Source organism: Vombatus ursinus, unplaced genomic scaffold (assembly GCF_900497805.2).
Source record: "Vombatus ursinus unplaced genomic scaffold, bare-nosed wombat genome assembly UNPS02014798.1, whole genome shotgun sequence".
In the NCBI taxonomy this organism is placed as follows: domain Eukaryota; kingdom Metazoa; phylum Chordata; class Mammalia; order Diprotodontia; family Vombatidae; genus Vombatus; species Vombatus ursinus.
The window spans coordinates 42,577,461-42,604,500 of NW_020954576.1; the positions used below are offsets into that span (position 1 = coordinate 42,577,461).

Consider the following 27,040-nt stretch of genomic DNA (forward strand, 5'->3'; position numbering starts at 1 on the left):
TAATAGGTGTCAGGAAGTATCTCAGAGTTGTTTTAATTTATATTTCTCTAATCAGTAGTGATTTAGAGCATTTTTTCATGTGACTACTGATAGCTTTGATGTCTTCTTGTGAAAACTGCCCGTTCATATCCTTTGATTATCAACTGTGGAATGGTGCTTATTTTTATAAATTTGGCTTTGTTTACTATATATTTTGGAAATACACCTTTATCAGGGAAACTTGCTGTAAAATTTTTCCCAGTTTCCCATTTTCCTTCTAATTGTGGCTGCATTTGTTTTGTTTGTACAAAAGCTTTTTAATCTCATGTAACTGAAATTACCAATTTTACTTCCTGTGATCCTCTCTATCTCTTTTTTTGGTCATAAACTCTTCCCTTATCCACAGATCTGAGAGGTACTTTTTCCATGCTCTTCTAATTTACTTATGTTATTACCCTTTATCTATAACTAAATCCTTTATCCATTTTGACCTTATCTTGGTATATGTTGTGAGATGTTGCTCTATGCCTAGTTTCTGCCAAATTGCTTTCTAGTTTTCCCCACAGTTTTTGTCATATGGTGAGTTCTTATCTTAAGAAGCACTTATTAAGTGTACTATATGCCAGGCACTGTGTTAAGTGCTGGGAATACACATACAAGTAGAATGTAAGATAATCCTTAGAACTTACATCCTAATGGGAGAAGACAACACATAAAAAGGGAACTGAAAAAGGAAGTGGGAGGAGGAAAAGAAAACAACATTGTAGAGAGAATCAAGAAAATCTAAGAGAATCAAGACTGCAGCCTGCAGAGGAATGAAGACATGGGCATGGACCTGGGCCTCTTTCTTAAATTAGAGGTTCTACAAAGAACCAGCTAACCAGTGGGAGAGGCCAAAGGCTTGAGGATGCTTCCAATGTGTGAAGTCCAGACATATAATACACTGCTGGCCCCATATGTGACACTTTTCCAGACTGGTAGATCCATAAGAATTTAGGACTTACTAGCCAGTCTTGAAGGATCATGGGTTACCTCCACATGATGAGGTACCAGGAATTAGAAATTTTAACAGAACTGTATGTATTTTACAATAGGTAGGTATTCACTAATAGTTGGGGAAAAACCAGTTGGGGATATTGTGTAGCAAAAGAGCAGGTGACCAAAGACAAACCATAGACATGACTCCCTACCCAAGGGTAACAAAAAGTGGGCTGACAATGATTACTGAAAATATACTAAAGGAGCTTTTATCTCTCTCTACCTTTCCAGTCTTCTTGCACCTTATTCCCTTCCATGTGTTCTGCAATCTAGTGTCACTGTCCTCCTTGTTGTTCTACAGCAGGACATTCCATCTCCCAACTCCATGTATTTTCTCTGGCTGTCCCTCCATTCCTGGATATATATAGATATAGATATAGATATAGATGATATATAGATATATAGATATATATAGATATAGATATAGATATATCTCCCCCCCCCTCTCCCCTCAGCTCAGCCTCCTGCCTTCCCTGGTTTCCTTCAAGTCACAGCTAAAATCTCGCCTTCTGGAGAAAGCCTTTCCTGATCCCCCTAAATGCCTAGTGCCTCCCTTCTGGAGTTATTTCCAATTTATCCTGTGTATATCTGCATCCTGTATATCATCCTGAAAATAGTTATGTGCATGTTCTCTCTCCCATTAGACTGTGAACTCCTTGAGAGAAGGGACAGTTTAATTTTGTTTTGTTTTGCCTTGCTTTATATCCTCAGCACTTAGCACAGTGTCTAGCCCATTGTAGATGCTTAATAAATGCTTGTTGACTTGACTCTCTCATGCAACAAAAGGGATATTTCATTCTAGCTGTTGAACAATACACCAATAATAACATGGGAAACAAAGGAGATGCAAAATATTCAAACCAGGAGTACAAAGAGTTACGGCCATCTATATATCTCTTACCTTCTTTAATCCTCCAAATAAAGCATCTGTCTCCAGCTCAAACTCTTGGTCCAGTGCCTTTTCATGTTCTGGCAAAAAGAACAGCATCCATTAATCAGAGCTCTGGCTAATGGGGGCTGGCTCACTTGCCTTGGGCAAGCAGAATCTGTTCTATGTTGTTGATATGTATGTGTGCACATGCATGCATACATAAGTGTAAATTCTTACCTGGGTTCAAAAAGTAACTTCAGTGGCACAACACAGGGGAAGCTTAGCTAGACAAAAGTTCACCTGAAATAGTTCCAGGAGTTTTTGTGGATTCCAAGCTCAACATGAGTCAAACCAAAAGGCAACTGCAATCTTAATACTATATTCACAACAGAGGCATAGCATCCAGGGCAAGAGAGAAGACAGTCCCACTTGAACTCTACTCTGATCGAGCCATATAAATCAACAGTCATTTGTTAAATATCTTTCATTATTATATTATTAAATTATTATTACATCAATTATATTATAATATTGTTAAATTATTATTCTTATATGAATTATATTTTTATATTGCTAAATAAATATAAATTTTTACAGAGGTTCCCAAACTTATGTAGTCTACCATTCCCTTTTCAAAAAAAAATTACTCAGCATCCCTCTGGAAATCTACTTTCTTCAACCCTTTAATGGTTTTTTTTTTTAAATTTGCATCATTTCAAATTACTACCACCCCCCTAGATTGTTCCAGAGCTACCCCCTCAGGAGGCAGTATCTCATGCTTTGGGAACCTATAATGCAATGTGACAGGCACTGTACCAGGCACTGGGGATAGAAATAAATGTGAACTTGTACATATATAAGTAGATAAGGAATAAATACAAGAGCTATAAAACTGTATATACCCTTTGACTCAGAACTTACCACTACAAGGTCTGTATACCAAAAAGATTTTTTAAAAGGAGAGGGGGGCTTTTACACTAAAATGCTCAACTACTTAGTTTCCCCTAATCTGGGAAAAAGTATGAAACACAAACACAGCCATTCAGATATATTAGGCAGCTCAGTTTCTAAGAGTGCATCATTCTAGCAGGTAATTGGAGACTGGATCATAGAATTAAGGATCAGACCTAAATTGAGGGAATGTCCATCTACTGGGGAATGGCTGAACAAGCTGTGGTATATGACTGTGACAGAATTCTCTTGTACTGTAAGAAATGCTAAGCAGGATGGTTTCAGAAAAACCTGGGAAGATTTACATGAACTGATTCAAAGTGAAATGAGCAGACCCAGGAGAACGTTGTACACAGTATCAGGAATATTGTAAGGATGATCAGCTGTGAAAGACTTAGCTACTCTGATCAAGACAACGATGCAAGACAATTCCCAAGGACCCATGATAAAAAATATTATCTAGCTCTAGAGAGAGAACTGATGAACTCTGAATGCAGACTGAAGCATATTTTTGTTCACTTTATTTTTCTTGAGGGGGGAGGGGTGGTTGCATGTGTTTTCTAATAGGAAATAAGTTTTGCATGACTTCACATGACTAATTGATATCAAATTGCTTGCTTCTCAAGGGGTGGGAGAGGAGCAGAAGGGAGGGAGAGAATTTAGAACTCAAAAAAATTTTTTTAAATGAATGCTAAAAATCTTTTAAAATGTAACTGGAAAATTGATTTAATGAAATAAAAATATACTTTAAAAGAATAAATACAAAAGATAGATATTCATCTCAAGGCTCCTGAGACTCCCACTCTACCAAAAAGCACATTATCCTGGTATCAGGAGTTAGGAGAAGTCAAATATTTGTCAGATCACTGGTAATAATAACTTCCATTTCTATAGCACTTCAGAGCTCTCTGTGGTATGGAATAGCCACTTTATTCACTTATCTGGAATCTAACTGATTCAGATGCCAAAGAATCTGGTAGACAAGTACATTTTCAGCCTTGATGATTTCATCAACTTCCATTAGGACCCCTCTTCAACCTTCATCCTTAAAAACTGAAGAGGCCTTGATGTTTATCAGATTCTGAAATACTAGGATCAGTTCTGGGCACCACATTTTAGGAAGATTGTTAGTAATATGGAGGACATTTCCAAGATGGAAAGCAGGATGGTGAAGGACATCAAGGTGATATCATATGCCCTCGTGAACCATTCTAGCTCCCTGTACTTTTCTGCTGGCTCAGCAAGATGCCCCAATATAGGAAGTACTGAATAAAAGCCTTGAGTGCATATGACAGTACCCATAGCAATATAGCTAGATAGTGCAGTGGATAGAATGTGGGTACTATAATTAGGAAAACCTGAGTTCAGATCCAATCTCTGCTTTAGTAGCTGTGTGAGCCTGGCCTGGGTGGGAGGGAAGAGAAATCACTGCCTGCCTCAGTTTCTTCATTTGTAAAATGAGGATAATAACAATATCTACTTCCCTGGATTGTTTTGAGGATTAAATGAGATAGTATTTCTAAATTACTCTGCAAACCTTAAAGTACTATGTTGTTGTTGAGAGAGTATGCTTTGGAGCCAGAGTTATTAAATTTTTTATGTGTGTATATCACAGACCCCCTTGGTCAGTCTTATGAAGCCTATGGGCCCCATCCCAGAATAATGTGTTTAAATGTATAAAATAAAATATATGGCACAATTTAATTGAAATACAATTATCAAAATATTTAAAAATAAATTTGTGATATAGTAACACGTGTTTTACTAACATTAAATAATAAAACCACATATATAAAATACAGGCAAGTTACAGTTTGTTTTTGTTTTTTAGACAGCAGTATGAAGACTACTATTGATTAACTTGAATAAGAACATTAAACTGTGAGGTGGTGTTTGAGAAGAGAAGACTCATGTGGTATTGGACTTCCAATCAATTTCCAATTGTACTGTGATATAAAAAAAATCTGTGATATCTATTGATGACAAAGTCACAGGTCTTATTAAAATTACTGTGATTCAATACCTACACTCATAATAGAAGGAAATACTAAATTTCAGCTACAGGTTAGCGAAAATAAAGATATAATTTATTTTCACAATCCAAGTTCACAAATCATCTTGATATCTACTCACAGACCTCAGGTCTAGTTTTGAATCTAGAAACTGGCTCTTAGTAATTGAGAGTTAAGTCAGAAACTAAATCCATAAGCAAACTTAATGGCACCTTTGTTGTTCGCTAACTTTGTGTTAACATTAGGTGTATCTAAGGAGAACAAAGTAAGGTCTCCACTTCACCCTCTCAACAAGAAAGGAGGGAGAAACCAGGAGATCTCCATTTTTGTCTCTCTGAGCACAGACCTTCCCCAGCAGTCCTACATCTCCCCTCCATCTTTAGGATGAGGGAGGTGAGCTATTCTCACAAGTAAGTAGCCACCATCCATCAAAGCAGGCCGTATCACTCCAGTATCTCCCACTGTCCTCCAGGGCCTTGGCTCTGCTCCCAGCTGCTTTTCTGCCATTTTTGCAGCTGCTGCCCCTGTTCAGCTAGGCAAACCGGGATACAAGAGCCCAGTGCATCTTTTCTCCTCCTCCTCCCCACCTTCTCTTCCCCTTCCTCCTCCTTTTTTTTTCCTCTTTTTTGGCTCAATCCAAGTCCCATCTGGCTGTTTCTATCACAATAACATGATCTAGGAGATGAACAATAACTTGAAATCTCCTAAAGGTCCAGATCATTCCTCCCACCTCCAGAGAAGAGGACCCCAAATCCCAGAGAGCTATGACATTCATATCTACAAATCCCAGGAAGCTTTAGCTACATAGGTAATGGCCATTTCTATGAAAAAGTGTGCCTCTGAGCTCTCAAAAAATGTTTCACAGACCTCAGCCAAGACCATGAGAGCAGGCCCCCCTCTCTATGCAGTCTATAATAAATTTGAAAAATCAGCAATAGGGGTGATTGAGATTCTGCCCGTTTTTCTTTTCCCTTCTTCTCTGAGCATAATGCTCAAAGATCCCAAAGCACAGATCTGAGAATGGAGGCAACAGAAAAGACTGTTCCCCACCAGCAACAACTTCTGACCTAGGATCTAAGGAACGCATAGAAGATGGCTAAAATATTATTGATACTTGTCAATGATAGAATTTTTTTCCCGTGTATATACATAGGCAATCTTGAAAACCATCTAGTCAGCTACTGCTTCCCACAAACTGACCAAATCTCTACACCAAAGCAAGATGTACACTTCCCAGAAAGGCCTGTGTAAGCACCCTGCACTTCCAGCCCCTGAGGACTTAGCTATATGTAACAAATCTAACTAGAGTGCCTCAGCCTTGTGTATGTGAGCGCTTTCATTTCTAAGGTATAGTTGTAATTTATTTCAAAATCAACTTAATTTAAAGAAAATCAGATGCCAAATGGTGAGGAAAGTGCTTCCCATTCACACATTTTTCAAAAACTAAATTCACCATACAAGAATCAATTGAAGTATCCAGGAACAATTAATCTATAGAAGAAAAGGGGAAAGGATGCCATACAACTCTCTTCAAGTCTTTGTAGGGTGGCGATGTGCAAGAGAGATTAAATTGTTTTGCTTGGCCCTACAAGGTACAAGCAGGGTAATGACAGCAGAAATTTCAAAGAGGCAAAATTACACTTGATGTAAGGAAGAATTTCCTAACAATTAGAGCTAACCAAAATTGGAATGAACCTGCCTCAGAAGGCAGTTCACTTTCTAATGAGGGAGACAACCCATATGGAAGATTTCAGTTACAGTCAAATGAAAAGGTCCCATGGTGCTTTGGGTTCAGTGGCAAAGCAGATGATGATTATCTTTTTTAATGTCATTTCACTGCTAAAACCTTGACAATGCCAAGGACATTGGCGGCCAGAACTTTCTTTTCTGGATCTTGTGTGACTGTGGCTGTAGGATCCACAGGAGCTATTCCCAGACTGCATCTCCAGAGGAATTACTTCCCAGGATGATGACTGCATAGTCTAGGCTGGAAGTTTTGCTATTCCCAAGGCTCCTGAGCTCAGGGCCCTATGCTGGATCCATCAGGGTCTGAAGGAAAGAGATGATCAGAGTGATGGTGGTGGTGATCTTAACTGCCTGGCACATACTGCTTCTTCTCTCTCCCTCAGGGTACCCTTCTGTTTCAGCTAGAATGATTTGCCTTTCCTAAGGAATAGTGGTTAGTTGCCTATTAATGGAATTGGCTCAGGAGTGGCTTCCCTGGGTCGTGGTTGCAAGGGTTGTACTGGAAGCAAGACCACTGATCTGGGTGGTGTTGCCACTCCCAAGGCTCTTGTGCCCAAGTGCCTTTTGGTAGCGGTTGGTCAGAAGCTATTGATGGTAGTGATGAGGAAGGTGAGCCCCTTCTCCACAATGAATGAATGAATAAATAAATAAATACCTAGCATAGAACAGAGTTAGACTAGGGATGGAAAGAGGCAGTTAAGATGATAAAGTTAGACTCCATTCCAGCACTTGAGTCAGTCGGCTTCCTTACCTTGTTTGAAGCTTTATGAATCCCTAGAACATGAGACACACCCATACCAAGAAACAAGAAAGCAAAGGCACATTCCAAAGCCAAGCAGAATTTATATTGGGATTATTCCCATCATTGTTTTCCCTCCAGGAGCAAAGGTTAACACCAAACTAAACTGTCTCGGATGGGATTATCCCAGGGTGTAGTCTGTCCTTTACTGGGGTAAAGCCCTTTTTCTTCCAAGGTAGGGGGTAGGAGTCAGAAGACATTTCCACAGGGAGGTACAGAAAGTATCCTCCCACATATACTCTTGAACCAGCTTCTTTCTCAAGGATGGGACTATATCAATATATCAAATTGTGAATCCCAGACACCTAAGCTATAGGCTTTCAAAAAGAGGTACTTGGTGACAGCAGCAGATCAACTCTAGAAATCCCTTATCTAAAAACAAAACCATAATAAAATATCTTGTGAAAATAAAAGCCTCTGCCCTCAAAGAACTTCTCTTCCCAGAATTTATCAGAGTTTTCTCCTATAAGATCATAGAATGTAGAGCCAGAGCCTTAGATATCATTCAGTTCCGGGGCGGGGGGGGGGGGGGGTGTGCTGCAGCCCACTAAACTAACTCACAAAAGCCAATTATTAAATTTCCAATGTGAGCATTTACACTTTGGAAGTTTCCAAGTGCTACCAATCGGGGCTTCATTTACTGTTTTGCTGATTGTCTAGACTTAAGAAAGTGATGGAAAAATTAAATAATGCAGATTAAACTCAAAAGTATGTCACGGGTTCTCTTGCAAGCCAATTGTTAAACATTTATGAGCCTACTCCCAAGTCCAAGGAGTGACACTATTTAAAAAAAAGTAAACTTTTTTGTGTCACGTACTTCTTTGACAGCCTGGTGAAACCTGCGGATTCCTTTTCAGAACCACGTTTTTTAATGCCTAGAGACAGCAAGATGTCAGAATGAGACTAGAGTCAAGGAGAGTTCAAATCCTACTTTAGACACTTACTAGCTGCGTGATCCCAGACAAACCAGTTAAATTCTGCTTCTTCAGCTATAAAAGAGAGATAATAATAGCACCTCCATCCCAGGAGTTTTGTGAGGGTCAAATTAGATAATTATAAAGTGCTTAGCAGAGCGTCTGACAAGTGCTTGATAAATGTTTTCCCCTTTGTTCCTTCCTAAATGCACTAAAAATACATACGATTACAAAGGAAACAGTTATACTAAAATATAGTTATCAAAATCATATTGTTTTATTAAAATACAACTATCAAAATATTAAACATGTATTTGTTAGAAGAAAGGGTTTTTCTCTAATTTTTTTAAAAGAGAGTTAATGATGCTTCTTTTTTTACAGTCAATAAGCATTTATTAATTTCTACGTACCAGTCATTGTGCTAACCTAGAGTTCACATTCAAATGAAGAAGACATCACACAAAAAGAAGCTAAAAAGTAGGGGGGACAGGGGATATAAGAAGGTACCTCCTCAGGAGCATGGTGAAGAAAGAAGTTCCAAAAATAAGAAGTGGATCCAGGAGAAGGAGAAGGATGCACAGAAGAGAAACCAAGACAGTTCAGAGGTATACACAGACAAGCAGAACTTTGTAACTGTGCTGAAATTTTAAAACAAGCTTTGAAACTGTGCTGATTTGTTAAATACTTTTTAAAAAACATACATACAAACTACACACTTCACATGGAAATCTTTCAATTAATTCCTAATCCTTAAAAGCACAGCAAAGAATCCATAGATATCTAGAAGGAAAACTGATGGGCCTAATTCTTTCCAACTCAGGGAGCCCTAACTTCTAACTTAAGATCCAGTAAGAAGTGGTCTCCAGGATGGGTCTGACCTAATCCTCTGCAAGCCTGTAATGCCCATAACAGAACAGTGTTTCATAAATATTTGCTAGTTGATTGATTAAACTGTCACCTACTGTCAGGAGCCTTCTATTTCATTTAATGAGGGTACAAATATAGCCAATTTAACTTTTTTAATTGGTTCCCAAAAAACTAGATTTTTTAAATGAAACAACATTGCAGGGGACAGCTATTTCCATAGCAACAATGTTATATAGCGTGAGGTTTATTTCCTAAGCTTCCAAATGTCTAGGTTATAAAAAACTTAATATTTTTCTGTTTTCAGAGACCTAAAAGTAAAACAGAGGCCACAAAATCTGCCTTAGCTGATTGGCAAAGGCACAGGTCTTGGGGTTGGAAGATCTGAGTTCAAATCCAGACTCTAACACTATTTGTATAACTCAGAGCAAGTCACTCTAACCTCTCTATGCTTCAGTTTCATTTGTAAAATGTGAATGATACTTGAATTACTCAGCTCAAAGTGTTGCTATGAGAAAAACAGCTCTATTAAACATAAAGTGTTATATAAAGGTGAGCTTATTTTTAAATAACAGGCAATCATGGAGGTTCTGCCAGCTAAAAAGGCTGCCTCATTAGGAGGCAGACCACACAGCTCCCATAAAAATACTCTAGCTCACACCAGAACAAATAATGATCAAGAACTTCAATGAGAAACTGTAATAAGTGACATCTTTCACCCCTGGCCTGAACAAAAATTCAAAGAAAGGGAAGCTCTCAAGTAAAGAGAGCACCAGCACAACTAGAAATGAGAAACCTGTAGCCAGCAAAGCTATGTATTCAGAGGAATCAACGGCAGAGAGCTCCCCTGAGGAAGCCCCAAGGGTAAAGTGGAAAGGCCCAGGTTGGAGACAACAAAGCCCTGGGGAACAGGAGCTGGTGGCAATGAACATAATATCAGTCAGTCAGTTAATAAGCATTTATCAAGCACCTACTATGTTACAGGCACTGTACCAAGTTCTAGGGATACAAAGAAAGGCAAAAGACAGCCACTGCTCTAAAGGAATTCAGTCAAATGGTGGAAACAATATGGAAAAGACTATGTACGAATAATATATACACAGGTTAAATTGTGTATTTAAGGAAGGGGGAGGGCAGACACTGAGCATTAAGGAAGATTAGAAAAGGCTTCTTGTAGAAGATAGGATTTTCACTGGAATTTGAAGGAAGTTAGGGAAACCATGGAGATGGAAATGAGGAAAAAGAATTACAGGTATGAAGGACAACCAATGAAAATGACCACTCAGGAGATGGAATTTCTTGTTTGAGGAATAGGAAGAAGGCCATCATCAATGGATTGCTGAGAACATGGGGGTAAATTATAAGAGGACTGGAAAGGTAGGAAGGGTTCAACTTGTGAAAGGCTTTGAATATAAAAAAAGAGGATTTTATATTTTATAGTGGAAGTAATATGGAACCACTGTAGTTTATTGAATAGAGAGATGACATAGAGAGATGATCTATGCCATTGTAAGATTGCTTTATTAGCTGAGTGGGAATGGACTGGAGTAGGAAGAGATTGGAGGCAAGAAGACGAACCAACAAGTTATTGCAATAGTTCAAGCATGAGGGGATGAGCACTTGCACCATGGTGGGGGTAGTGTCAAAGGAGAGAAGGGGGCACATGGAGAAATGTTATGAAGGTAAAACTGATAAAGCTTGACAACAGATTGGATATGGTGGTCAGAGAGAGTAAAGATTGAAGGATGAAACCTAGATTGAGAGCCGAGGTGACTAGGAAAATGGTGGTACCTTCAACAGTCATAGGAAAGTTAAGAAGTAGTAAGGACATGGGGGAAAAAGATAATGAATTCAGTTTTAAAGATGCAAGACTGGAGATCAGAAGAGAGCTTAGGGTTGAACTGAAAATCATGTGCACAGACACGATCAATGAATCCATGGAAATTGATGAGAACACCAATGAGATAGTATAGAAGGAGAATCAAAGAAAAGAGGGTCCATTACAGAGCCTTGAATATCCAACATTAGCAAGTATGACCAGGACAAAGATCTCTAGCAAATGAGAGCAAACTGGGGACAGAAACATGAAAGGAGGGGAGAGGAAGGAAGGAAGGAAGGAAGGAAGGAAGGAAGGAAGGAAGGAAGGAAGGAAAGAAGGAAGGAAAGAAGGTAGGCAGGAAGGAAAGAAGGATGGATGGATGAAAATGTGAAGTGCTAGGAACTGTATGCTAAGTATTTTGCAAATATTAACTCATTTGATCCTCATAACAACTCTGGGAGGTAAATGCTACTTTTATCTCTATTTTACAGCTGAGGAAACTGATGCAGTCAGAGGTTAATCAACTTTCCCAAGGTCACAGAGCTAGTAAGTATTAGAGAACAAATATGAACCAAGTTCTTTCTGACTCCAGGCCCAGTGCTCTATCCACTACACCCACTGGTTGCCTCAAAAGGCCATTAGATTTGGCAATTAAGAGATCATTGATAACTTTGGACAGAGCAGTTTTGGTTGAATGATGAAACTGGAAGTCAAACTGCAGATATATAAGAGAAGAATGAAGGGAAAGGAAGTGGAAGTATCAATTGTAGACAGCATTTTCAAGTTTAACTACAAAAGAGAAAAGAGGTATGAGACAATAAGTAGCAAGGACGGATTGATCAAGTGAGGGGTTTTTTTGAAGATGAGGGAGACCCAGGCATGTTTGTAGGCAGTTGAGTTGACAAGAAGCCAGTAGACAGGGAGAGACTGAAGATAAATGAAAGAGTGGGGATGAGGCAAGAGGCAATCTGCTAGAGAAGACAGGATGCTCACAAGCTAGGTTCTACAGTGTCCAAACCAGGATAACATAGCTCCAGGTGCCCTAAGACTGCAAACGTTCTTTCCCCAAGTTTCAAGAAAGGGGCTTAAGGATAAAGAACTATAAACCTCAAAGATCTGGGGGAAAGGAGCCTAACCCCAGGAGGAGATAAAGCAAGGTGGACCACCACACCCAAAAATAAAACCAAAAGCAAAGTCTGACACTGGCACAGCTCCCTTAGTAAAGGCACTGAAGCTAGAAAAGATAAAACAACCAAAACACCAACCAGTATCAAAAATAATTGCATATCTAACTCTGTAACAACTTGTAAGTAGAGACTCAAAGGAAAAGAGGATTTTCCATAAAGATTACATGAATGTCTAGATAAATAAAGCAAGAGATAAAAAATTAAATAAAAGCTCTTGAGGAAAGAATTAGAAGGGGGGAAAGCATCTTGGAAGAGAGAGTAGTACATCTTATGGAAGAAATAGAACCCTTCATTACTGTGATAGACTGAACAGAAATCAATGATTTGAAGTCAGGAAACCCCGAGTGTACATACCATCTCTGACACTTGGAAAGTCCATAAGAAATTCACTTCTCTGAGCCTTAGGCAACTCTTGAAGACACATCAGCTAAGTTAGAGTGGATACAGGTTCTCACAATGAAAGAATCTGCAAAGCTGTGACAGAATAATTTTTCAATGATCAATGAGTTACTATTCTGCTAGAGAAAATGAACCACATTGGTTTTGGCATTCTTGTTTAAATGAAGCTGGAAGACATTGTAAAGTAGCTTTAGCTAAACAGAAGAGTGAGTTCTCATGAGTTCTCCTTGTAGAGACCAATAAAGGAGCTGGCAAGGACCTAAGCAACAAGAAATAATTTCATTGGGCATCTGGTAATCTCACCAGCAAGAAGACTGTCACTGAGATAACTTAAATAGTGAAAGCAGGAACTGTCTTTTACTTTTCTTTGTATCCCCAGAATTTAACAGAGTTCACAGGTACTTAATAAATACTTGTTGACTTGTACAAAAGATGTTAACTTGTTGTAAAAAGATTGTTACAAAGGATGAAGATAGAGAAAATCATCAGAAAATTCAGGTATGAGGCTTCTGAATAGTACTGTCTTCAATAAGAAAGTCAGGATTCCTAGGCAAGTGCTAGATCCATTGTAAAAATTGAAACTGGCTGTCTTCATAGACAGGAACCAACAGTTTACTGCCATTTGGGGAGTAGCTGTCTATGTGCACGTGGATCACTAAGTGGTTAAAAGAAAGTTCAAAATCAATTTCAAATTAAAATAAAGGATAAAGACAAGAAGGTGCCATTAGATTGCAGCAGTGTTTAATTAAGCCATCAACTCTAAAAAAATGAGAAATGCAGAGAGATTCTACCATCATTCCTTAGAGAGCTCTAACTCATGCAAAACAAATACCACAATGAGAAACTTAGTCACAAATACTTAATGTCATTGCCAAACAAAATGACATGGCAACCAAGGGCCATACTGTTTCGGAGAATTCTCATTAGCAAAATATTATATAAGACCCTGGGCAAGTCACTCACCCCCAACTGCCTAAGATAAAATAAAATAAAATATTACATAAGAATAAGGGAAGGGCAGATTGTAAGCAATGTTATCTCATAAAATAGTACAAAGTAGCTACTGGGTTTGAGGGCAGCTAAGTGGCACAGAGGATAGAATGCTGAGCCTGGAGTTAGGAAGACAAGCCCAAATCTGGCTTCAGACATTTACTAGCTGTGTGACCCTGGGCAAGTCACTTAGTCGCTGTTTGCCTCAGTTTATTCATCTGTAAAATGAGCTGATGGCAACCCACTCTAGTATCTTTGCCAAGAAAACCCCAAACAGGGTCATGAAGAAGTATTTATGACTGAAAATGACTGAACAACAACAAAAATCAAAGTGGTTTAACACTAACTAAACCAGATCATTCCAAGAACAATTATAGATGAAACTGGAAGGACAGCAAATAAATGGAAAATGGCATAAATCCACCAACATTTCCATAGTGATCACTCGTGAGTAATAACAGCAGAACCCTCTCTATCACTCTATTAACCAATGAACTATGTGAGGACAGAGAAATTAATTTTAATGCTGTACTATTTGATTATTAATAATTTGTAATAGTCCTTTTTCTGTAAAAAAAAAGGGGGGGTTAGCTTAGAGAGGCGCCCCCTCCTACTAAAGAATGACAGAAAGATTCTAGCTTTGCTCAAGACATCTGGGCAGGACACCACCCAAATGAGAAATGTGATTTCTGTTTAGGGTAAACAGAGTCTGGTCTGGCTGTGTTCTCTCCCTGGGTGAAAGAAGTTCTGTCTTTGATCCCCTTCATTAAGAGTTTAGGGTGACCCAGCTCATGAAGGAGAAATCAAAGGAGAGAAAACCTGGTTGGGGCACCCAACTGTTACAGGTCAAAACTCATGAGCAGGTCACATTCTCAGCTGACCTTCCTTCCCTTCAACAATGTAGTAATTGGGAGAGAATAGGAATTTCTAGCCCACTTCCTCATTAAATGCCCACCAATCAGGGTTGAGTGTCACTTGTCAGAGGAGTTCCCTGTCAGAAGGTACACACTTGATTTAACGTATTTCAGAGTCTCCCTTGGCATCTTTGGTTACCAAGAGAAACCATTGACCATCAATTTATCAATTATTGGCTAGCCTAATTAATAGATTACTAATACCTGGAAACTTTGTCTCTTGGGGTTTTATTTGTGACAGAAAAATCAATGATAGCACTTAAGAAGATGAATCCAACCTTGTGGACAAAGTGGAAAGATATAGGCTAGACGGCAGAATAGCTAGGTGGATTCAGAACTAGCTGACTGGTCTCAAAAAGTGATCTCTAATAGTTTAACCTGGAGAAAGCTAACCATAGGGAAGACCCCATGGTGTTCACATTTTTATCAATGATTTGGCTAGAGCTGAAAATAAAAATAAATTACAATTATATCATGCTTTAAGGTTCACAAAGTGCTTTATTTTCATTATTACATTTGATTCTCAAAACAACAATGTGAAATGCTACAAGCATTATTATCCCCATTTTAGAAAGGAAGAGAGTGAAGTTTAAAGAGGCTAAGGGACATGCCCAGAGCAAATATCTGAAGCAGAAATCAAACCTAGGTCTTCCTGATTCAAAATCTAGCAGCTCATTCACTCTACCATGTCACCTCTCTCATGCAATATATGAATGACATATTTACAAACTTGTTGATGACACAACAGTGACAGGAAGAGCATATACAGCAAACAAAAGATTCAGGATCTAAAAATATCTTGACTGGCTAGAATGCTGGGTAATGCCAGGTCAAATCTGATCAGATGAAATTTAATAAAAATGAATGAAAAGTGTTAGACCTGGGTTTTCATGATTCACTCACTGTACAAGACAGAAGAAGCAGAACTAGATGGCAGTCCATCTGAAAGAACATGGGAATTTTAATATACTCTATGAGTCAACAGTATAATGCCGTAATCTTGAGCTAAATTAAGAGCAGCCAGAACTAGATAGGTGATACTTCTGCTGATTACATATGAAGACCACATATGAAGCATTATGTTCAACTGATAGTGTCATATTTAGGAAAACATTGGCAAACTAGTCATTGTCTATAGCAGGGCAACCTGGAATGGTGAAGAGCCTTGAGGCCAAGTGTCATAAGAGGATCAATTAAAAAAAATTAGTAATGTTTAGCCCAGAGACAGAAAGACTTAAAAGGAGGAACATAAAAGAAGTCGTCAAGTATCTGATAGGCGGACATGGGCAAAGAGATTGGATCCAGGATTATAGATCCAGAGATAGAAAGTACTTCAAAGGCCATCTAACCCAATTCTTTCGTTTTACAGTTGATGAAACTGAGGTAGGGAAAGGTTAAGTGAATGGCCCAACATCAGAGCTAGGATTTGAACCCAGTGCTCCTTCCACTGTACCTTGCTGCCTCCCTTGACCCCACTAGGAAAATAAGGTTGAAAATGCAAAGAGGTAGGTTGAGATGGAAGAAACAATTCCTAACAATTAGAGCTTCCTAAAAGTGGAACGGGCTAACGTGAGGCAAAGTAGTGGGTTTCAGGGTTCACTTGCAGACTTCAAGTGGTACTTAATAAATACTTGTTGACTTGTTTCCAAGGATGTTAATTTGTTGCAAAATCCATGAGCAGGCCAGAGAGGTAAGTCAAAGACATCTGTCGAAGTATTATGGAGAAAACAAAGTATTTTCACGTGCTTTATCTTATCTGTTCCTTGTGAGATTTCAATGAGGAAGACAGGGAAGGTCGTATTACATTCATTTTACCCATGAGGAACCTTGAGGCTGCCAGCAAAACTACATAACTGCCCAAGGTCACAAGGCTAGAGTGTAGGGGAGGCAAGGCTAGGATCCAGGTGTTCTGACTCCTAATCCAGTGATTTTTTTTTCCCACTGAACCACTGCTTTACTCTTAAAAAAGGAGGGAAATGTCACATTTATTATTACGGAAACTGTTCTGAGGGCATCTAGGGAGATAAAGAGAATTTAAGTGGCATTCTGCCACTGAAGGGGCAGCTGGGTGGCACAGCGAATAGTGTGCTGGGCCTGGAGTCAGGAAAAGTTCAAATCTGACCTCAGACACTTAATAGCTGTGTGACCCTTGGCAAGTCACTTAACCCTGTTGGCCTTAGTTTCCTCATCCATAAAATGAGCTGGAGAAGGAAACGGCAAGCCAATTTAGCATCTTTGCCAAGAAAATCCCACAGGGTCATGAAGAGTCAAATGTGACTGAAAACAACTGGACAACAAACGTATCTGAAATATATCTACCTGTTTGACTTCGGACAAGTCACTCGACCTATTTGGGCCTCAGTTTCACCATCTGTACAAAGAGGGAGTGGGAAAAGACAGCCTCTAAGGTGTCTTCCAACCCTCAATCTATGATCCTTTGTTAGACAATGGGTCCTCTGAACAATGAGCAGCAACCAATTCACATTCCACCAGGTAGCCCAGCCCAGCCCAGCCCAGCTCCTCTTCATTGTGTTTCAAATGCACCCTAAGGGTCTATTTCTAGACAAATTATCTTGTTTCATGGGAACATTGGCTTCTGTTTCTTCACAACAGTAAAAGCCCAACCCAGATCAACAATGCAACCTCTGCGCCCAACCTAGGTCATAAATTTAAGGCTCTCCTGGAAGAATTTAATAACACATCTGTCCCTTTCCCCTGTGCTCACTTACTGTCCTCCCCCCCTCCCCCCCCGCCCCTTCTCCTCTCTGCTACCCTGGCCATGCATTTAAGCTGATGGAGAAGGGGAAAAGAAAAAAGGGACCAGGATTCAGTAGTTTATACCATAGGTGACAATGGGCTAATTGTTTTGCAGTGATCTCTACACTACAACAAACTTTTGTCACAATATAAATTAAAAGCAATGGAACAAGCATTTATTAAGCACATACTACGTGGCAGGCACTGTGCTAAGCACTTTACAAATATTTTCTCATTTGATCCTCACAACCACCCTGGGAGGTCGGTGCTATTATCCTCATTTTACAGTTGAATAAACTGAGGCAGGCAGCAGTTAAGTAACTTGCCCAGGGTTATACCAGCTACTAAATGTCTGAGGCTGGATTTGAATTCAGATTCCAAGCCCAGCACTCCATCCACTGCATCACCTGTTGCATTTCAAAGGTACTCTGAATTCACAAACACTTTGATACTTTTTTATTGGGGAGGTAGTGGAGTACAATAGGAGAAGCCCTGGATTAAGAATCAGGGAGGACTTGGGTTCAAATTCCACCCTGGTGCCACTTACTATTTCTGTGGACCTGGCTGGGCAAGTCACTTCCCTGCTCTAGGATTCAGTCTCCTTATCTGTAAAAATAAGTGGTCAGGCCAGATGCCATTTAAAGTCTCTTCCAGCTCAAAAGCTATGATATAATAGTAATAACAATAACAATAAATAATAATAGCTAACATTTATATAGTGTTTACTGTGTGCCAGGCACTGTACTAAGCACTTCATAATTATCATTTCATTTGAGTCTCACAACAACCCAGGGAGGTCGATGCTATTATTATCCCCATTTTACAGATGAGGAAATGGAGGCAAACAGAAGTTAAGTCACTTGCCCAGGGTTGCACAGCCAGTAAATATCTGAGGCATGATTCGAACTCACATCTTCCTGACTCCAGACTAGAAAATTTATCCACTGTACCACCTAACTGCCTAAGATACACTGTTTACCTGTAAATTCCTTTTTCTCCCACAAGTCCAGAAAAGTCACTCTGCCTGGCTTACAAATGAGTCTCAGCATTGTTGGGGATGCTTAGGTAGAATATACACCTATGGTTGCTCCTTTGTGAGGACAGGATTAAGCTAGGGGCTTAAAAGAGAATAGCCCTGGTCAAGACAAAAATGTGGGAAGGATTAATGCAAATACTATACGGAAGTCAAACAACATTTCTGCCTGATTTTTAAAAACAATTAGGAGCACACAGTTTAGTGTCAAATGCATATTATGATTATATTGCAGTATATGTTATATATGCTGTATGAGAGGCAGCCTGATGAGGAAAGGAATTCTTATCATGGCGTCTGTGAACTTTAAAAAAGAAGAAAGATTTTGATACCTATGTTTCAATATAACTGGTTTCCTTTGTAATCTTATGCATTGTATTCTATGCATTTATAAACATTATTCTGAGTGGTCCATAAGTTTCACCAGGCTGTCAGAAGGTTGTATCACACAATAAAGGTTAAGAACCTCTGGTGCAAAGGACAGAAGACTGGTCTTGTAGTCACAAAGACTTGGGGCCAAGCCCTGGCTCTTATACATACTAGCTGTATGTCCATAGGCAAGTTTCCCAACATCCCAGGCAACTTTCCCAACATCCCAGGCAACTTTTAAAAACTTTTGTTTTTTATCCATGGAGGGTTTCCACATTGTGAATTCCCTCATACCAATGAAACCAGCAGTCTAGCCTGAAAATAGCATATCTACATATTCATGTAGATATAGATATGCTAATGAAAAACATGATTGACCAAAAACAAAATGATTAGTTTTAAACAAATCATAGAATCAGACCTGGAATCACAGATTTAGAGCTGAGAAAGAACATTAAAGCACAACTAATCCATTTCCCTCTTTTTACAGATGAGAAAACTGAGACCCAGAGAGAAATGACTTGCCCATGGAGCCACTGACTCTATAGTTGGATAAACTGGAAATGACAAGGCAATGTCCTTATCGGCCATTAAGTAAGAAGAGACAGTGACTCAGTGGACCTTTAAATGAGAGCAACTCCAAACCTGGCTCTCTGTTTCCTTGGCTTCTCCCTGTGATGGATGAACACTGATCTCGAGATGAAAATGTCCAAGCCTGGAGGCCACCTTGTGAGTTTGAGATATTGGGAGATCTTGAGTCTACCGGGTGGAGCCGATGAATGACAGGGAAGAAGACAACCTACGAGAGAAGCAACCCAAGCCCTGGCCTCGCTAAAAACCGTGGCTGGAGATTTCACCTGGTGTTCCTTTTATAAGGATTTGTGATGAATTATTTCTTGAGGGGTTTTTTTTGGGGGGCTAGGTAATGGAGGTAAGTGACTTGCCCAGGGTCACACAGCTAGTATATTATGTGCCTGAGGCTGGATGTGAATTCAGGTCCTCCTGAATCCAGGGCTGGTGCTCCATCCACTGAGCCACCTAGCTGCCCCTTCCTTGAGTTTTGTTTCAGCATCTATCATATTTGTTCTAATAACACATTTCATTTAGCATGAGTGACTTTCCATATAACAAAGGAACATGGAGACTCCCCACCACATTACGATAAAAATACTCTCCTTTTTTTTCCTAGGCTAAAAGCATACCTCCAATTTATCCCATACATATCTTGTATGTCCATAGTTGTTTGCATGTTTGTCTCCTCCATTAGAAGGTAAGTTCTTTGAGGGCAGAGACTGTGTTTTTGCTTTTCTTTATATCCCTAGCATTTAGCGCAGTGCCTGGCACATAGAAAGCACATATTAAACTTGTCCAGTGTCACAAGGTTATCAAGTGGCAGAGGTCCTCTGACTTCAAATCTACCAACTCTTTCCACAATACCACCTATTCTGAGCCACATGAAATTGTCACTCACACACACACACACACACAAAATCTGGTTCCAAAGGACATTTTTTCCCAGTCAGTGTAGAGTTTAAAGAAGAGTCATAAATTGTCCCAGATTCCATAAGAACAGCTGCAAGCCTATACTAAAGGAGTGTTTTTGCCCACAGGCACTGTCATTTGTGCCTAACCACTTCTTTCTATAACAACATGGCAAAAGTAATCACCACCAGCAATTGCAAACATTTCAGAAAAAAGCAAGAAGTTTCTCTCTTCCCCTCTTCTTCCCCTCCCCCATACACCTTGAAGTCCTGTTCCTTTAGGAACTAATAATGAAATGGTCCTCAGGGTCTCATTAGGAGCAGGCCAGACTTTTCCCTGTGCCAGCACTATCCTCCCCAGTTTTCAGCAAAATCCAGAGTTGCAGTTTCCACAGCCTTGGGACCTGGGGAAAGGGCAGGCAAGCAAACACATCTGTTTCCACCTAATGAGTAGGTAACAAGCTACGGAGCCTTACTTTCATCAAACTGGAAGGAGAACTGCTCTTCCCTTCTCACTAGACCCTGATCAGTTTTCACTTTCATTAAAAGTGTCTGGTGAATCAGGATTATGTAAAATGGAAAACTGGGAACAAATGGAGAGTTTTGGGTTTGGGCTTTTTTGTTTTTTGTTTGTTTTTTAATAAACTGAAGAAAAGCAAGTTTACATATGGATCAACCAAACTTTCTCTCTTAGGCTGGGCTAGAGCTCCCTCTAATGGAGAATAATACTCTATAATCATAAAACAGGTGAAGTATATAGGCAAAAGAGATAATGGAATATCCCCCTCCCCTGGGGTCAAAGGTGGTGGGAGGGCTTAATTTCAAGACACATCCTCTCCTAAGGGAATTGTGTGGATGGTGTGGGGGGGGGTGTATTTTTTTTTTCACGAAAGTGAATTGAAACCCACATAAATCAACGGCATTTCTATATATTACCAACAAAGCCCAACAGCAAGAGATAGAAAGAGAAATTCCATTTAAACTTACTACAGACATTATAAAATATTTAGGAGTCTACCTCCCAAAACAAACCCAGGAACTCTATGAACACAATTACAAAACACTTTTCACGTAAATAAAATCAGATCTAAATAATTGGAAAAACATCAGTTGCTCATGGGTAGGCCGAGCTAATATAATAAAAATGACAATTCTACCTAAGCTAATTTACTTATTCAGTGCCATACTAATCAAACTACCAAAAAATTATTTTATAGAATTAGGAAAAATAATAACAAGATTCATTTGGAAGAACAAAAGGTCCAGAGAGAGCTAATGAAGAGAAATGCAGGGAAAGGTGGCCTAGCCATTCCAGATCTTAAATTGTATTATAAAGCAGCAATCATCAAAACTGCTTGGTACTGGCTAAGAAACAGAGTGGGATCAGTGAAATAGGTTAAGTATGCAAGACACAGTAGTCAATGACTATAGTATTCTATTATTTGATAAACCCAAAGACCCCAGCTTCTGGGATAAGAACCCACTCTTTGAAAAAAACTACTGGGAAAACTGGAAAAGAGTATGGCAGAAACTAGGCATAGACCAAAATCTCATACCATATATCAAAATAAAGTCAAAATGGGTACATGATTTAGATATAAAGGCTGATACTATAAGCAAACTGAGAGAGCAAGGAATAGTTTACCTGTCAGATCTACGGAGAACAGAAGAATTCATGACCAAACAGGAGATAGAGAACATTACAAAAAGCAAAATAGATTATTTTGATTACATTAAATTAAAAAGTTTTTGCACAAACAAAGCCAATGCAACTAAGATTAGAAGGAAGGTAGAAAATGGGGAAAGAATTTTTACAACCAGTCTCTCTAAGGGCCTCATTTCTAAAATATATAGAGAATTAAGTCAAATTTACAAGAATACAAGCCATTCCCCAATTGATAAGTGGTCAAAGGATATGAACAGACAGTTCTCAGGTGAAGAAATTAAAGCCATCTATAGTCATATGAAAAAATGCTCTAAAGCACTATTGATTAGAGAAATACAAATCAAAACAACTCTGAGGTACCACATCACACCTATCAGAATAACCAACATGACAAAACAGGAAAATGATAAATGTTGGAGAAGATGTGGGAAAATTGGAACACTAATGCATTGCTGGTGGAGTTGTGAAATGATCCAACCATTTTAGAGAGCAATTTGGAACTATGCACAAAGGGCTATAAAAATGCGCATACCCTTTGACCCAGCAATAGCACTTCTAGGGCTATATCCTAAAGAGATCACGCAAATGGGAAAAGGACCTACATGTACAAAAATATTCATAGCAGCTCTTTTTGTGGTGGCAAAGAATTGGAAATTGAGAGGATGCCCATCAATTGGGGAATGGCTGAGCAAGTTGTGGTATATGAATGTGATGGAATACTATTGTGCTATAAGAAATGATGAACAGGCTGACTTCAGAAAAACCTGGAAAGACTTGTACGGTCTGATGCTGAGTGAAGTGAGCAGAACCAAGAGAACGTTGTACATAATAACAACCACGTTGTGTGATGACTAATATTGATAAACTTAACCCTTCCTGGCAATACAAGGATCTAAGACATCTCCAGAGGCCTTGTGATGGAAAATGCTATCCACACCCAAAGAAAGAACTATGGAAGCCGAATTGTTATTTTTTTTCTCTTCTGTTGAGTTTTGTTTCCTCTTTCTGATGGTTCCTCCTATTGGTTTTAATTTCTACTTACAACATCACTAATGTGAAAATATATTTAATATGAATGTAAATGTATAGCCTATATCATATTGTGTGGAATATCATATCTTGGGAAGAGTGATGAGGAGGAAGGGGGAGAAAAATTTTAAACTCAAAAGCATATGGAAGTGATTATTGATAAATCAAAATAAATTAATAAAAAATAAATAAATTTTTAAAAAAAGAAAGTGAATTGAAATTCATTTTGTTTGAAGAATTTCATGATCCCCTTTGGGAACCATCATAGACACCCAACCATAGATTGTCTATCACAACAGCATTTTTACAATTCCAGAAGAGCAAAGACTTCTGAAATTGAGGATTCTCCCAAGTAGATTAAAGGCCCTTAGCATTTCTCTGATGACAACCCTCTTGAATGAGAAGTAAAGTGATGTGGAGAGGTAGATCAAGAGATAGGTTCAGAGTCAAAATGACCTAAGTTCAAATCCCACTTCTGACACTTATTAGTCCTGTGACCCTAGGAAAGTCTTTCCTCTGAGCCTCAGTTTCCCTGACATGATAAGGTGCGGTTTCTAAATTTTCTCCTGAAAACAAGGTTGTTACATGTCATCAAGAGCTTCATTCACCTGATCAACACCCAAGTACAAACTAAGTAAGCCCTAAGTAAGGGCTTCTCTCTGGAAGCCAGAAGGACATGAAGTGGCTATGGCTTTAAAAACTGATTTATCCAGCTGTTTTATTCCTGTCCAATTTTTGGAGCAAAGAAGCCACTAAATTTCAGGAGAAACTATGCCTTACACTCCAGCAACAAGTTACCATCAAACATCACCACAACCATATCAGGAGAGCAGTGGGCACATTACTAAAGGAAGCATATTTTATGACCACAGACCTCATGAAAAATATTTATACAATGTGTGTGTGTGTGTGAGTGTTCCAATTTTCCCACATCTTCTCCAACATTTATCATTTTCCTGTTTTGTCATGTTGGTTATTCTGATAGGTGTGATGTGGTACCTCAGAGTTGTTTTGATTTGTATTTCTCATTTCTCATTTGTATACTCATTTCAAGAAAAATTCTTCAGAAAGTCCCTTGCTCTTCTAAAGCAGTCTTCCTAACTTCTGGAAGAACCAGCTCTATTTTCATTGGCTCCTTGTTCCCATTTCCTAAATTCTAATACTTTGCTAATTGCATAAGAACTGTATTATTCACTGTAAGGAATAATCCTGTAAGGATTATTCACTGTAACCCTGTGGCTGCTCCCACTAACGATAACAACCTTCCCAGTGAAAGGGATGACCCAGCAAAGCTATGATCTACCTACTGGTTAAAATAAAGTGTACAACTGAAACACTGACAGTGGACTGGGGTAGAAAACCATTAGATAAAAAAAAATGTTAAACCTATTTCACCCAATACTTGTGGTCAAATCAAAAGTAAAGGAGAAGGTATTCAGGGAGAAGTGAAAAATAAATCAATCTAGCCTAAAGCAGACCATTCACAGGGAGTACAATTTCCAGTCATTACATAAATCTGTCTCACTGTTTTCAATCATTTAAAAAATCCAATAAGCTCCAGCCAATAGTATCTTAAGGGAAATGAAGGAGAAGGGGGTGCTTGGAAGTATGGAGATAAAATGGAGCAGGCTTAATGACATGGAAATTCATGAAAAGATATCAAAGAAAGGCCAGGTTGTGAAAGTGGGCAAAGTGGGACAAAGGTCACTAGCCTTTTCAGTCTTCTCTACCCAGCCTAACCCCAGTGATCTGGAGAAGTTTGGATAAGATGGAGAGAGGGAATAAAAGATGTCTTCTGACTACAATGTCACTCAGCTCCTAGTCTATTTGAGGAAGTACAGCTTAGGGAATACTTGCCCTAGTGGGATAGGGTAGAGCAAGAAATGAAGAATTAAAATGAGTTTCCAACCATAACTCAGGATAAGGGTTGAGGTCAGGGAAGACAGAGGAGAGAACAGTTGAAACAGTAGAAAAGCCTGGGCATAAGCTCGTCTATGAGCAGTTTGGATAAGGAGAAAGACAAAAGGAGTTAATTAGAAAGGCAACAGCCCTCCTCTGGAGGAAAAAAATTTACTAACCACAGACCCCCAACACCACAACCAACCACCCCAGGAGAAGATACACGGGCCTGAAAAAGCCAGGTGACAACTGTGTAAACACTCCCCTGCAAAGAGTGGCTTGATAACCACAGCATCCAAAGTGGATGAGAGGTAGACCCTTAGGTTGCTCTGAAGATAGATGAACAGCTGAAGAATAACTGGAGTGGAGATGAACAGCTGTACTGGGGACAAAAACAAGATGAAAGAAGGAATAAAACTCCTTTGGTGGATGGGGTGCTAATAATGGATGATATGGTGAACTTGAAGTCAGGGATTCAAATTATACCATCAGCATCTACTAGCTGTGTGACCCTGGACAAGCCACTTAACTTACCACAGCCTCAGTTTCCTCACCTATAAAATGGGGATGATAATACTTGTAATACATACCTTAAAGTGTTGCTGTGAAGTTAAAAATACACCTTAGAAAAATGTCTTTGCTTTTCAAACTCTAAAGTACAATGTGAATCATTATTCCTCATATGAGTTTATATCTCACGGTTTTAGGAGGTCCCCCCAGGTGATACAGATCATAATCCATACATGCCTGCACATCCTATTAGACTTATCCATGTCCTCCCATAGGTTCAGGACAGGGGGCCCACCCAAAATGGTGGAAGCCTTACTTGCTTTCTGTACCTGTACCTGTACACTGTACCTGGTTTAACCGCCTGTCATCCTTTGCCTTTACCACATGAGTAACTCATCTTCTTTTCCTATCATACATTTCCTTGATCCCTTTTACTTTTATTATGAACAGGTTACATGTTGCAGCCTTCTCACAACCATCCTGCCCCTCTCCAGCTACTGTAGAGTAGCAAGATATATTACTATTATTGTTAAATCCCATCTTTGGCACTTACTAGTTCTGTAATTTTGGATCAGTCATTTATGCTCTCCAAACCTCAGTTTCCTCATTTGAAAAATTAGGATAATAAGAATACATACTTTAGAGGGTTGTAATGAGAGTCAAATGAGATAAAATTTGTAAATGCTTTCTAAACCATAAAGTGACATGTACATATTAGCAATTACTATTATTATCACTACTAGTACTTACTACTACCACCACTAATACCAAGAGTAATTGTCTTCAAGCTAGGAAATAAACAAAAAATGTTGCTGTTGTGGTTCAATCATGTCCAACTCTTTGAGACCCTATTTGGGTCAAATGATACTGGATTATTTTGGCAAAGATACTGGAGTGGTTTGCCATTTCCTTATTCACCTCATTTTATAGATGAGCAACTGAGGCAAACAGGGTTAAATGACTTGCCCAGGGTCACACAGCTAGTAAGTGGCTGAGACCAAATTTGAACTCATAAAGATGAGTCTTTCTGACTTCAGGCCCACTGAAGTTTGAGGAGTAGGAAGGTATAAGGAGACTGGAAATGTGGGGAAGGGACTGGTTGTGAAGGGCTTCTCTCTGGAAGCCAGAAGGACATGTAGTGGCTATGGCTTTAAAAACTGATTTATCCAGCTGTTTTATTCCTGTCCAATTTTTGGAGCAAAGAAGCCACTAAATTTCAGGAGAAACTATGCCTTACACTCCAGCAACAAGTTACCACCAAACATCACCACAACCATATCAGGAGAGCAGTGGGCACATTACTAAAGGAAGCATATTTTATGACCACAGACCTCATGAAAAATATTTATACAATGACAAATGAATTCTAATCTTTCTTAATTCTTAATCTTTCATTACCATAGGTAATGACTGTGAATGAGAATTAATGTTTTCATCCAAGTACTGCATAAACCTTAGATCTCATCTGCCACTGAGAGATGTAAGTGGCTGATTTGGGGTGGACAGGAGAAGGTTAATTAACTCTTTCAAAGCCACCACATTATACCTTCCTGTGAAAATAAATGGAAGTACAGACACACATAAAAGGCTACAACCTTGCCAAAATGTGGCCCATATACTCAATATAGTCAGTCTTGATTACCTGAGGATAGGGGAAAAAAGGGAACAGCACTGGACAGTAGATCATATCCCACCCAAGAAAATTTCCATTTCACTTTGGAGGGAAGGGAAGTGGTGATTTGCTTTGTTCTACTCTAGCTGAAAATTTCCCTTTCATATTTATTGGACTGAGGCATAATTCCCTGATCACATT

The 27,040-nt window shown here is 39.1% G+C and overlaps 1 protein-coding gene across 1 annotated transcript in view; it reads right to left on the reverse strand.

The window, feature by feature from the left end:
* Positions 1-27,040, reverse strand: part of HHAT (hedgehog acyltransferase) — a 483,325-nt gene that overhangs the window by 445,942 nt on the left and 10,343 nt on the right. The window contains exon 3 of the mRNA XM_027871575.1: positions 1,919-1,986. Within this exon, the coding sequence (XP_027727376.1) occupies positions 1,919-1,986 (68 nt within the window). The remainder of the gene's footprint in view (positions 1-1,918; positions 1,987-27,040) is intronic.